This window comes from Sphaeramia orbicularis, chromosome 15 (assembly GCF_902148855.1).
Source record: "Sphaeramia orbicularis chromosome 15, fSphaOr1.1, whole genome shotgun sequence".
NCBI lineage: Eukaryota > Metazoa > Chordata > Actinopteri > Kurtiformes > Apogonidae > Sphaeramia > Sphaeramia orbicularis.
In genome coordinates, this window is record NC_043971.1 from 21,887,842 (window position 1) to 21,901,874 (window position 14,033).

The following is a 14,033-nucleotide window of genomic DNA, read 5'->3' on the forward strand; positions in this document are numbered from 1 at the left end:
ACGCTGACCTGGAGCTGGTCTGGTTAGTTAAAGGTTTAAGTAAACATAATTAGACTGCATTTGTACATCCCTGCTTCTCTGGCTTGGTTTATTTGCTTGCTTTAGTTGTCTTCTGCTGGGGATTTGCCAGATTGTCTTGTGGCCTCACCGCTACAGGAGTGACGAGACACAGTGGTGTGTGTAATTAGCAGGCAAGTGTACACAGCTCCCCACAGTGTTCTGACCTCGTGCTGCAGGAACGGCAGTCACAGAGCCAGCACCAGCCAATTTCGAGCCCCTTGTCCCTCCTTCTTTCCTCCCTATAAATGCAACAAAGCCCACAGCTTGCACAAAAGCTAACAATATATCCAGCTCCTCTGGTCTGTGTCTAAATTGGGCTTGTGGGCTCACGGCTGGGGGTTTTAGGGTAGAATCTTATGCTATGCTGTGAACAGTAGAAATGATAAGAAAGAAAACACAAATACACAGAAATACAGATTTCTAACTTCAGCATTCATCAACCTACAGAATTTTTCTGTAACTACTGTACATTTAGCTATTTATGTCACGCGCTAATTTGTTTATTTGCATTTACAGCACATGTTCAAAATGTTGTGTTATAACTCAATCTTGTTAATTATTTTGACCTCTATACACTACATAACTTTTTTTTTCTTTGCAATTACCTCGATAATAAGGCATTGTTGTTTCCTAGGTATAATGAAAAGAAAGTCTTTAATGTTTTTTCTCAACATTTTAATTAAACATAGAGATAACATTTTCCTTTCGAATATGCAGATGAAGTTACACTTTGTTTTCATGTATATGTATATGTTTTTGTTTGTTTTGTTTTCTTATAATCTGTTTCATTTATTAGGACTAAGTAGGATTATTTTGTTTTGTTGAGTATTCGAAAAAAACTAAACTAAACTAAGTTAATGTAAAATAGTGTAAATGTTGACGTCTAATATAGAAGGAAGCTTATAAAGGAGAGAGATGACATGAGAAAGTGTTGTGGCAAAGCCTCACATACTGACTAATGTATAAAGTTGGCAGTTATCACATATATCTATGTTCAACACTTGGAGGAGTGACAAGTATGTTTTTAGTAAAAGCATTTCATTTTGGCTCGCGTCTTTGGAAAGCAATGTATCAGTATTATTAAAAAAATAAAAATAAAACAAAACAATTTGTCTCGTGTGTTGCCCAAATGTGATGAATGTTTTTTTTTTCCTTGTAGCCTTCTGTGCGCACACAAGGTTAATTGACAATGTAACTTAAAAAGGAAAATGAAGTGAAGGAGAATGATTTATCAAAAAAAAAAAAAATACATAGAAGTCTTGTGTTGTCTTTAGTTTTGACAAGGGAATGTCCACTGAGTTAAAACAAAGACCACATCCAAAGCACAGATCAGATTTGTTTACATCGTAAGGCATCCAGTAATGTTTTTTTTTTTTTTCATATTTAATAGTGAAAGTTCATTCTATGCAATTTAGTTTCTTTTACTGGACTGAAAATCCTTGAACTAAAATTCTTCAATTCTCTATTTTCCACTTTTTTTGCAGCTCGTTTGAGTTCTTTTTCTCCAAATTATTACCTTTTCCATCAAACTGAACTAATTTTTATTACTTTAACACATTTTTCTGTCAGGGACAAATACAGAACTATGAATGTTTTGAATAAACAGTTAGAATTCCATAAAGCAGACCAGTAATGACAGCAAGAGGAACATTTTTTATTTTTACAATATCACTGTTTTGACTGTCACGAGACAAAAAATCTTACACGATCAAGATCAAGTATTCTCAGGAATTTGTTTATGTCCCTCTTATCAATTGAGCCTAGTTCTCTGTTGGTCCCTCATTTTCTGCCATTGCTCCGGTAATAACTCCGAGGGAAATTTGCTTCTGGATTCCCTCGTGTCGGTTTGCCCCAGTAAAGTGGTTAGGCTGTCGATTTAAGAAAGAACTGGGCTCACATGTGCAGCTACTGGATGGCTGTTCTATTATTGACTGCGTGTGTGGGCTGAGGGCCTACATAAAGTGATACAATCTGATAAAATCATGGCACAATCATGTCATACAAGTTTTAGACAAGCTGTATTACCGTACCTAGTGTTACCATGGGGACAATTATTTTTCACCAAAAAAAAAAAAAAAAAAAAAATTCAGGAGGTCTGTTTTCTGAATAGTGGCATTCAAGGTGAGCCTTGCAAGGTAGAGGCAATGCATTAGTCATGTCTCTTTTGGAGCCAGACTTAATGTGATAAGGGTAGGTAATCATCTTCTGCAGATATATAATTCACTATTAATAGCCTTTCTAACTCTATATTTAACCGTGACAAATTATTGTATTTCTGAGTCATTTTACAGACTGTCCACACTCCCTATCATCCCTGTTCTCCCGTTAACCTGTTTCAAAGAGTTGCTGCTACTGGCCCAAATGTGTCACACCTAACAAGGCTTGCTGCAAATTTAGCCTGTCAATATATGTCAAGCCTCATTCATCAGCCATCAGTCTTTATCTCAGCTGTCCTTCTTCTTTCACATTTCACTACTGAGAGGCCTGACTTTGCCCTGAGCTTGCGTAGTTCAATCCCACCCCCAGGTCCTCTCCTTCAAGGCACAACCGCAATGACAATCACAGTCCTTGCTAAATCTACGTGCAGCGAGTGAAAACAGAGGAAGGGGACTTGAGGGGTTTAGACACTACATAACCAGCTGATTGTGAATCTCTCAGCAGAATATCAGCCATGTAGTGTCGACTGATTGACGTTATCTGCTCTGTTTTCATTGACTGGTTGTGACAGGCATGAGAATCTTACACCTGCATGAGATACTGGAGTGTCAACATACTGATATAACACATGTCGAGCTCTTTTAACAACTTTTAATCCTTAATCCTCAATGGAGAGAAAAACACTTCTTTTTATTATATATTTTTCATTCCCAGGGTATGAAAGGTGACCTAGGGCCAGTTGGTCTGGTTGGTCCCAAAGGAGACAAAGTGAGTGAGCCTGCCATACATACGGGGCTGGACAAAATTAGACTGTAATTGTTCTCATTTCCACTCCTTTTTTTTTTTTTTTTTTTAATGAAAATCGATTGTTCATGGAATCTGCTTGACTTTCATGAGCTGTAATTTCAGTCTCAATAATGTGTTTGCCCATCTGTTTAAAGTGCCTGTATGATTGCTACTCTAAACATGGTCAGCTAAAGAATATTGTTATTGCTATCATAACTTAGCAAAACCCCTCTGATGGTCAAATAGCTTCTATCTAGGCTCAGAGAAAATGTTCCACTCCCTATATTTGCAGACTATTTGTATATTCATTGCTGTTTGTAATGGACATACCCACCAAAATCCTTTTATCTTGGCCTCTCTAAACAGTTTTTATGGGACTAAAGCCCACAGGAAAATTGTGGTGCGCATACTATCAACTTCTGGTGTTGGATCCGCTCCCAGGGACTCTTGACTTGAATATATTTGACTTTGGTTCTCTGAGACTATTTTTTTTTTTTTTAAACAAAGTTCTGCAGGAATGTCCTGTGCAGTAGCCTTAGATGGGTTTTCTTAAGCCTGGGATTCAATACAACCTGGAAATGCATCAAAAGAGTTTGATTCACTATCTTGTTCTCATCTGCAGTCCTATTACAGTCTGTTCACTGACATCACTGACATGAATTAGATTAACTCTTGTTGCAATGTAGTGGTAATGTATTGGTCTCTTTAAAGTTTGTGTCTCTTTTCATCCCACAGTGGGATTATTTTCCATGTATGAGATGAAATGTTTTTTCCTGTAATTAGTTGCCATATCTCCTGCTCTTTTATTTTTCCTGCCTTATTGGTTTTTTTTGTTGTTGTTGTTGTCTTTTGGTAGAACTCACCGCATAATTGTAGGTGCAATGCTCTGTCTGCCAGCCTTGAAGTTATAATGAGGTCTGTGTGTTTCTGTGGAGACAACAGAGAATCACAGGGTATTTTATCCTATTTTCCGGATGGGAGGGTGGGGGTGGGGGTGGAGAGAACGTTTGTTTGTATTGAAACTGACAGAGGCAGGCAGATTTGGAAGCATAAAGTAATGAGTCCCCTGAATATCCCATAGCAGGCATATTTTAGCTGTGACATTCATTTAGACAACAAAATGGATATGAACTACAAGTGCCTTATTTTTTCTTTCATCCACATCTGATAAAAGAGTCTTGCCAGTTGTAAAGTCCACTGATTCTCTACACACCCAGGGTTTTATAGCGTACAGTAGGGAATTTGTTGAAAAAGGGGGAGAGAAGTGCAAAAATATTGGACAGAGCCACATGAGCTTTATCAGAAAAGACAAATCACAAGCAAGGCAGTAAAAAGCATGTGAGATCATTGCTTACATTCGATGACACTGGCGTCAAAAGACATCTAGTCCTTTCCTTATATGACTTTTCATGACTGCCTGTATGTCACAGTCACCAAACAATGTTATCATACCTGTCTATTGTTAATACTGCAGAGCTTTTACATGATATAGTACGGCTGTGTTTATTTTAAAGCCTGTCACATTTAATAGCACCAGCCCACCTGCCAGTTGTCTGAGAGTGTGAAACTCATCAAACAGGCTTCATTTCTTGACATACCGTAAATATCAGTTAATGGTCTGCTATTGCCCACACTGCATTTATTGAAATATTACTGCCCTGAAATGCTCTGAATCTTATTTTACCTTACTTTCCATTTCCTCTCAAGCACAGTGGCTGACCTTTGGGCTAGTTAAAATAAATTGTAAGGATTTAGCTTCAGCCTTTTCACGTTAGGCTGTAATTGACTTAAGTTGAAGGAGTCCACACTAATTGTTATCTGTCTCAACAGGGTGATGTGGGTCTGCCTGGAGCTCCGGGGCTGCCTGTAAGTCCACACTGTTTCATTTCCATCTCATTATGCAGTGTGTATATGTATGAACATGAAGAAGAACTAGAAATGTTGAATTGTACTCATGCGGGTGTGACCTGAAATGGTGGGACTGAGCTGTGTAAATATCACAGCCTTTTGGCCAACCAGATACTACACACAGTGTTAAAACATCTGGCCCACAGAGATGGAAAGTGAGGCACTCAGGTGAGCAGTCTCTGTGTCACATTACCATCGGGGAAAAGGGTCAAACAAGGAGCAGATAGGCAGGGCTCAGTGGGCATCCTCACTTGGGCCAAGAAAGGATAGAGATGAGCAGCCAGGCGGAGAAGAATGGAACTCCAAGTCTCATAGTGGGGGTGGAGGTTGACAGGTAGTAGCTGCCTGTATCCTACATGGGTAAGACATGCACTTATTGGGTTGGTGCCACTCCTTACCTACTACAGACACCCGAGAAGAACTAAACCATGCTTTATGTATTTCAGTTTTATAATTGGACTGCCTGTACTTGTATTTTTTCTGTGGTCCTGTAAAACCTAGAGAAGCGAAAACATAACCTAGACATGTACACATCCCAGTGCACATATTCTCACACAAATTGACAGTGGAGATGCCAGTGGATGGCAGATACTGGATGTGCACTTGTGGAAGCTTGCATTTTCACTACCAACACGTACGATGAATGCGGGCACATTTGTAAACAAACCTACTCTTGATGTATGGTAAGTAGGGAGTGGAAGGCCGCTAGAGATTAAAGGTATATTCTGTGGGTAGTTAGCTAATTATGTTCACATCATAGGGGGATCGGCATGCCAGTTTTAATCAGCTCTGGAGTGATACAAAGGCTTCGTCCCACTGCTTCTAGCTTGGCCCTTTTACGTCACCAAAGTGCTTACGATACCCACAGAACATTGCCGCCATCCATTAGTTACTCTCTAATGCTAATTTTACATTTATAAGGACAAGCAAAACAATCTTTCCCTTACTTGCAAACATGGTTCCAACCAACTTTCTGCCTGTAAATTGCTTGCTGAATGTGAGTGGGAAACACTGAGAGGAACTTGTTAGAGTAGACTTGCTGCTGGTAGATTTGCATTATATTGCTTGTTACCCAAGGTCAAAAATCTTGTGCTCACAAGGCAACAAAAGATATACCATAATGCATGAATAATTTATTTATTAGCAAAGACTCTGCAGGGACGCTCAGGAATGTTTTATTTAGTGTCACAGTTCAGGGCTGTCACTCTTTTTATAGATACAGCTGCAAATATCTCAGGACTCTTAGCGTCCTGCTTAAATATTTTTTGTCTTTTGTAATTCTTTTGACTAATGTGGAAGACATATGTTTTTAATGATGTACATTTTTGCAGCTGCTTCCAAGAAAAGTCAACAATTTTGGCTGTTGAATGCCAGTTGAAACAGGACACCAATTATTTGGCTTGTATGTGAAAGCTGAGACATCGTATGTGGCCTTGCGTCCATTCTGTGGCTCAGTGGATAGACGACTCGTCTGGCCTTTCCTGACCAGTGGCCAGCAGGGTGTCTAGGGAGTTGTAATAGCAATGCCTTGACTTCTTATAGGGTCATAGTATCCAAGGATAATTACAACACGACCAATTGCTTCACTTGGCTATAACAAACAAACATGCTCATGTATGAGTGTTGACTGACATGTCCTTGATTGTTTCATTCCTAGGCTGACAACGAATGTCTCAAAGGAGCTCAGGTACTTTAACTATTACTAATTAAATACCTTTGAATATGTTACATAGCTTTCACTGACAAAATATAAACAAACTGCATTATACTATTTGTGTATTTGATTTCTTGCGAACATTAATCTTTATATCTTTTATTCAGGGCCCCCAAGGCGCCAAAGGAGAGAAGGTAACTTATTAAACATTAGTCAATTAACAGTTTTTACACTTGAATAAAGTTCATGTATCACATTCATAAGCAATCAAACACAACTATTAAGTCAAATAAGCAATTGTTGAAGCACCATCGGCATATCTTTGAAGTAGAACTCAACACAAAATCATGACTCAGCGCACACCTTGATTAACTTGCAAATAGTTCCTTATCAAGATACTGTGTAGAATAATGGAATGAAACACTGATCAGCCCAGGCTGCAAATTGCCTATTAATGGGATGGTGGAGAAGTCACCGAGAAGCTATTCATGTGTAAGTCTGGAAACAGCAGTATTACCTACTGCATTGTATCTGTTCATGCAGTTTAAACAGATCTAATGGTGTGTTTTCTATCACTGCGAATAAGCTCACATAGTTATCCACTGGTCTGCTGAGAACATGTGGCACAAACATCTGTCTAGTTTTAATTTTAAAAACCAAGCCGTAATTTTTTTTTTTTTTTGCTAGTACCTTAATGTGCATTCAAACCATCATGATGTCTTTTCTTTCTTAAGGGAATGGCCGGGATGCCAGGTCAACCAGGCAAAGAGGGCAAAAGGGTGAGTAAACAAACAGCTCACCAGTTGTGGCCTAGTGGACGCTTGTATAAACTGGGAGAAGACCTGACAGCTGACTGGATGTTGTTTTGTGGACTGGAGGGAAATGGAGGTTGTTTGAATGATGTATGGCTGATGTATTACAGTGGCTAGTTGTGTTACGGTTACTGAAGGGTCTCCACAGTCAAAAGGCCACACACAGAGTACAACTAGAAGTGCACATGTGACTGTGGTGGGCAGTTTTCCTACAAAGGTTACAAGATTTTGGACATTAAACCACTTTTTTTCCCCCTTAATTCTTGTTTTGTAATGGAATGTGGCTTAAAGGAATAGTGTGCACTTAGTGTAATAGTCTTCATCCAAGTGGGATCTGTTCCAAAGCTTTAAATAGAGAAGAGAATGAGTTCCAATAATTTATGGGACACACTTTCTAATACAATGATGGCCTGAAGTTTCCTTACAACAGCATTCTTAGTCTACTTTTCTTTTTTTTTTTTTTGTATTCTGTCACATTGCAGCTGAAAGACAATACTCAAGGACAGGTGAATTGATTGTTCTTTTCTTTTTTGTCTAGTTTAATTGACTCCCTCTGACTACCTTTGCTTCGGTTACAGTTTTTGAAAACAGACTCTTCAGATGCTTCAGTATTCATGCTTGTCTTACAGTGGTCATAAAACATCATGAAAACATTTGGCTCCTCTGCAGCAAATAGAAAATATATAGCAGGTTGAGCAGTGGAGCACCCATAAGTAGGTCAAGCAAATGTTCTGTTCAGAATAAGCAAAGCTAAAATGATGCACAATACTCAAGACATCTGGACACAAATATCTCAAGCATCTCCCTCTTGTGAATGCATTCAAACTCAAAACTTCCTTCAGTAGCATTAACAATTTACGACCTATTGTTGGTTGTGTTTTTTTCCTCAATGGATCATTTCCCACAGTGTTGAAAGTAAGATAAATTATTTTCTAGCAAAGTTTTTATGATCAACAAAGTGAGCTGTGACGACGGTATGGTTGTTTTTGATGCCGTTGTTTCTCTACCTCATTAGTAAGGTGTTATTTCATACCAGTCCTTAGTCAGGAATGGAGCGTCAAAGGAACAAAGTGTCAAAGGCATCAATTATGGTGCAAACTTTTCCTTTGGGATGTAGGTTTTTGTGGACTTTCAGTCATAATTGGTGGCGAGGTAATAGATCGTCATTCGTATTTGATGTTTTTACTTTGTGGTTTGTTACATGTAAGTGAAGTTTCCAACATTGAGTTTTTCTTCAAAGATTTTGTAAGTAAAGCGTACCTATGGCTTTAAGCTGGTTATTTCATACTTTCCGTTGTTGTTGTTACTGAAGACACAGTTCTGATCTATTAATACTCTGTCTTTGATGACTGGCTGACTTCATGGTGACTGTTAATGTGCTAAGGTTTCTGCTTATTCTTAGCTCGAGGAGTCACATGTATCCCCCGAAGTTGTTGACCAACCTGTGTTTCTGCAGTTTGACGGCCTATTTTAGGAAGGTGGACATGTATCATTACCAGGGGCTTGCTAGTGGCCAGCTGATACAGCAAGAGACTCTCACCTAATTAGCAACTCTTGGACGTGTTTGCAACTTATTGGTTTCACTAGAAGCCATAGCTGCTGTGCAAATGATGCAGAATGTCTTGATGTAGACTGACCACTCCACAACCTTCATAGAATAGCCAGGAGTGAAAAGCTTTCACAAGGCTTTAGTTTCAAGTCAGAACATCTCTCACACTGTCTACTTCAATTTATTGTTGAGGAAAATACGACCACTCTAAGCCATTTAGATTTACTTCAAGGAGATGTGGAGGACACTGTAGAGGGGAAAAGAGGAATGATGCCATTTCCACTGATCCTTCTCTAAAGCTTAAAGCAACATATGCAAGAAAGGATATCAAGGGCAGTCACCCAAGCCCCTCTGTGACCCCATGTCTAACATTCACAGAATCTTGATTTTATCTTATTACCTTGATGGATGACTGGTTCAGTTTGTCAGGGTGGCGGTAAGGGCCAATCCAACCATGTCGAGGAATTTATGGGAATGTATTGCCCCCACATAGCACATTACCATTAATAGTAATGTGAATAGCTTGGTTTTATCTTTTATGGATGGCATTGACACAGAATAGCAGGCAAAGAGTAGGACTTTGGGACTCACAGCAGATCAAAAAAGAAGATGGAGAGTGCCAGTAAAACGGATATGCCCACCCCCGCTGAATGTGGCGTACTAAAATATTCATCAGGTGCTGTAATGATGTGCTAAGCTCCATGTTGTCGTTGTAGGCCGGCCATGTCCTACACAGGTCAAGGAGGCTTGAGTTCTCAGTAAGTGTAGCCAGTTGTAAGACTATCTAGGCATACTTGAACAACGTCCATACACACTGGAAAAATGTAAAGGGATTTAAATGAAAACAGTTTAAAAAAAATACAAAATGACGTAATTTTGTGTCTTCAAAATAGGACTGAAAGCCTACGCTTGGTCAATGTTTGCTGCATTTTTTTTTTAAAGCCAAAATACACAGGAACGCCATGGGAAGCTTGGTTTATTCATGTTGTGCCAAGTCCTCCCAGCATACTTTGCTTCAGTAGTTGGCAAGATGCTGCGAGTGGGTTCAGTGCAGACATGGGTACATCCATAGGCAATGTAGTGGTGGTAGGTTCTTGCTGATTAATAAATAATCACCTTAAGAAATCCCCCATTACAAGGTGCATCTTGGTATTTAATTCCGTGCCTAATTCCGTGTAAGTCTTATTAGCAATAGAAATGTACCTGTATATAAAAAAAAATCATCATCTGAATAGGACATATGTTATTATGATTCCTGTGGTTTGCAGAGGAGGCAGTAACATGTCGTCATACATAATATACAGGCCTCGTCTCTAATCAAATGTTTTCAGACTATTGCATGTATGTCTATGCATAGAATTTTTTTTTTCCTTCTGATAAACAATACGCCAGTTATTTTCACTAGAATGTAAATAGCATATGTTAAATACACCGCAATCAGCTGAAGGCCTCATGCCATGTGAAAGATTTCATGTCGTATCTGATAAATGTGCAGCAGTGTTTGTTCTTATGAGACGTAGCTGTCCTAGTGTAGGGATGATGAAACTCCAGCAAGCCCTAAAGGAAGCAGAACAGTGCAACAGCTCTGTCTACGGATGTGTTCCCTTCAAATGAATAATGCAGTATAGATCCTCTTACTGATTTATTTATTTATTTTAATTTAGTTAGCTGGTTATTTATTTAGATATTTCCCTTTGAGAATTGCTATAGTTTGTGTCTTTGGACCAGTAGTTGATGAGTTGCAGGAGATTAGTGAACCATTAGAGTATGCATGATTTCTTGCACATGAAGTTAGGATTTTTTAATCTTTGATGCTGCAAAGAATTTTTTTTTAATCTGATAAAAGGTGACATTCTCAATCGACTGCATACTGATTATCACCTGTATCACTTGCCTTTCATTGAAATATGTGCCTCTGCTGGGGATATGTGGGGATGACTCTGTGCCACATGAGACGTCTGCTTCATATGTCAAGGAGATAAGAAAGTACAAAAGTCACAATAAAGGTGAAAAGGCCTGCAGACTGAAAATCACCCAGCAGAGGGAAAAGACTTAGGTAGGAGAAATAATTTTCCTAATAAAATGAAATGATGTACCACATGAATCTCTTAAAAGAACTCACTAAGATTACTGATAGTTATAGTTTAAAATACTGAAAAACTGTAGATATGGCATTTTCCTTACTATACTATACTTTATTATACTATACTATGCTATGCTATGCTATGCTATGCTATACTATACTATACTATACTATACTGTACTGTACTGTACTGTACTGTATGGTATGGTACAATACGATACAATACGATGCTATGCTATGCTATACTATACTGTACTGTACGATACTACAGTATTCTATATTATACTGTACTGTACTATACTGCATAGTATGATACAGTACGATACGATAGGATACGATACAATGCTTTGCTATGCTATGCAATGCTATGCTATGCTATGCTATATGATACTATACTTTACTGTGCTGTACTATACTATACTGTATGGTACAGTACAGTACAATAAGATATGATGCTGTGCTATGCTATGCTATACTGTACTGTACTGTACTATACTATAGGCCTACTATACTATACTGTACTGTACTGTACTATACTATGCTATACTATACTATACTATACTACATGGTATGGTACAGTACAATACTATACGATGTTTTGCTATGCTATGCTATGCTTTACTATACTGTACTGTACTATACTATAGGCCTACTATACTGTACTGTACTGTACTGTACTGTACTATACTATACTATACTATACTATACTGTACTGTATGGTATGGTATGGTATGATACAACACAATACTATACAATGCTTTGCTATGCTATGCTGTGCTATGCTATGCTTTTCTATGCTGTACTGTACCATACTATGCTATACTATGCTATACTATACTATACTATACTGTATGGTATGGTATGGTATGGTATGGTATGGTATGGTATGGTATGGTATGGTATGGTATGGTGTGATACAATACAATACTATACTATACGATGCTTTGCTATGCTATGCTGTGCTATGCTTTTCTATGCTGTACTGTACCATACTATGCTATACTATACTATACTATACTATACTATACTATACTATACTATACTATACTATACTATACTATACGGTATGGTATGATATGGTATGGTATGGTACAGTACAATACTATACGATGCTACGCTATGCTATGCTATGCTTTACTATACTATACTATACTATACTATACTATACTATACTATACTATACTATACTATACTATACTGTATGGTATGGTATGGTACGGTACGATACAGTACGATACGATACATTACGATGCTTTGCTATGTTATGCTATGCTATGTTATAGGAGATGCTGTAAGCATAATGATGTACTGAATAGCTTCAACTGATAGAGTAGAACTACTGTATATATTTGAATGCACTTCATTGTCATAGTTCAGGTGGTCATGTGTCAGAATTAAACTAGCATAACTTATGTCTATATAACAGATACACTGGACAAGGTTACTCTGAAGTTATTTTCCTGATGTTCATTTTAGTGGATTTGTAGCTATCCTCTGATGAAAGACAGGCAAGATTTTTTCATTGTATTTTTTTTATTTCACTACAAGGACATATCATAGAGGTTGACAGGCTGCACTGACATGTGATCCTTGTGCCGGAAGTCAATTGAAACCAGAAAACAAGTTTGGTGTAAACACGATGTCCAGTTGTTGTTGCCTGGTAGGAATATGATTTAGAGTAAAGTAACCCTCAACCGGTGATATGGGAGAGACAGCTTTTTGTAAAATAATGCGGGGCAGTATTTCAGACCTAAATCGCTGTCATATCACATTTGTCATCCATCATCATGTCTGATCATGTGATATCATAGATCAGTGCAATGCTGTAAGTGTAGCACAAACATACTTTCTTACATGTGTCAACATGGGGAAACAATATAAGACTCAGCAGCTGCCTGGGCATCTTGATGAATCAAAACAATAGAAAACATTGTTCATCTTGTCTCTACTTGGCAGCTGAAGTGGTCCAAATTTTTAAAGAAGGGAGTGGTAATTGCTGTCTTTTAGAAATGGAAGTGGTGTTTACATTTTCCATGTGCCCCCTGCTGAATGACGGAAACAGCTGTCCATCCATAAGTCCTGACCAACATGCACGGACATATATTTGTCCTTTTTCCTTTACCCTTGTACTGTCACATGTGTCAAATGTTGTATGTCCATTCAACGGTTGTTGTTTTTCTCTGCCAAGAAGCAACTATATCATCTTTCAATCATGTCAATTTCTTTCCTCCCAAGCTGCACAAGTCACATTTGTGTGTTTGGCTTGGCTGTGTCCAAATGTGTGCATCTGCGCAGACAATTTACTGTCACTGGGTAGTGGTATCTTACTGGTGCTCTCTATTGAATAACATTATGCAGGTGCACAGAGAGTTCAGATCAGATGCAATAACATTCATCTACTTTAAAACTTAATCTATGTATCCTCATTGCATAGTTAATAGTTTTTGTCATTTAACCTAATTTGGTTTGAAAAAGCATGGCTTTCTCTGAAAGCTAAATGCATGCTATAACTGGAATTTAGATGCCTCTGCTCCACAGGACTGAGCAAATGTTGTTTTGAGATAATTGAGCCACCACCGTATATATAATGCTCATATTATATCTGATGGACTTGGCACAGGTTCATTTGGACCCGTCTGTGTGTCTACAGAGACAAAGCAGGCAGTGACACTGATAGGGAAGGAGTTATGGTTTGGTTTGTGGCGACTGGAACATTTGGCAGCGGTTTCTTGCTCCATAGGTGGAGGCAGACAGGAACAGCGATACAACTGTAACAGACTGTTGACCTCTACCAGAGCACCTGCAGGGTGAGATTATTAAGTAACGAGTCCCTGGTGAGAATACCAGCCATCCTGCCAGAAGTTCTCCATGGGAGGCTGCCGCTGATTTGGGTGATGCAGTAAATGCATGAAATTGCAGCAGGTATTTGATTGGAGCGCTGCTTTTAGTTGTCAGACTTGGTACCTACTGCATAATCATGTCCGAAGTGCTTTTCCCAGAATCAAAAATAGATAAATTTTTCAC

General features: G+C 38.5%; 1 protein-coding gene across 1 annotated transcript in view; it reads left to right on the forward strand.

Annotated features, from left to right (window-relative positions):
• The window catches only part of LOC115434420 (collagen alpha-1(XIX) chain), a 127,315-nt gene that overhangs the window by 29,089 nt on the left and 84,193 nt on the right, over positions 1 to 14,033 (forward strand). The window contains exons 12-15 of the mRNA XM_030156358.1: positions 4,834 to 4,869; positions 6,569 to 6,598; positions 6,733 to 6,759; positions 7,300 to 7,344. Of these exons, the coding sequence (XP_030012218.1) occupies positions 4,834 to 4,869; positions 6,569 to 6,598; positions 6,733 to 6,759; positions 7,300 to 7,344 (138 nt within the window). The remainder of the gene's footprint in view (positions 1 to 4,833; positions 4,870 to 6,568; positions 6,599 to 6,732; positions 6,760 to 7,299; positions 7,345 to 14,033) is intronic.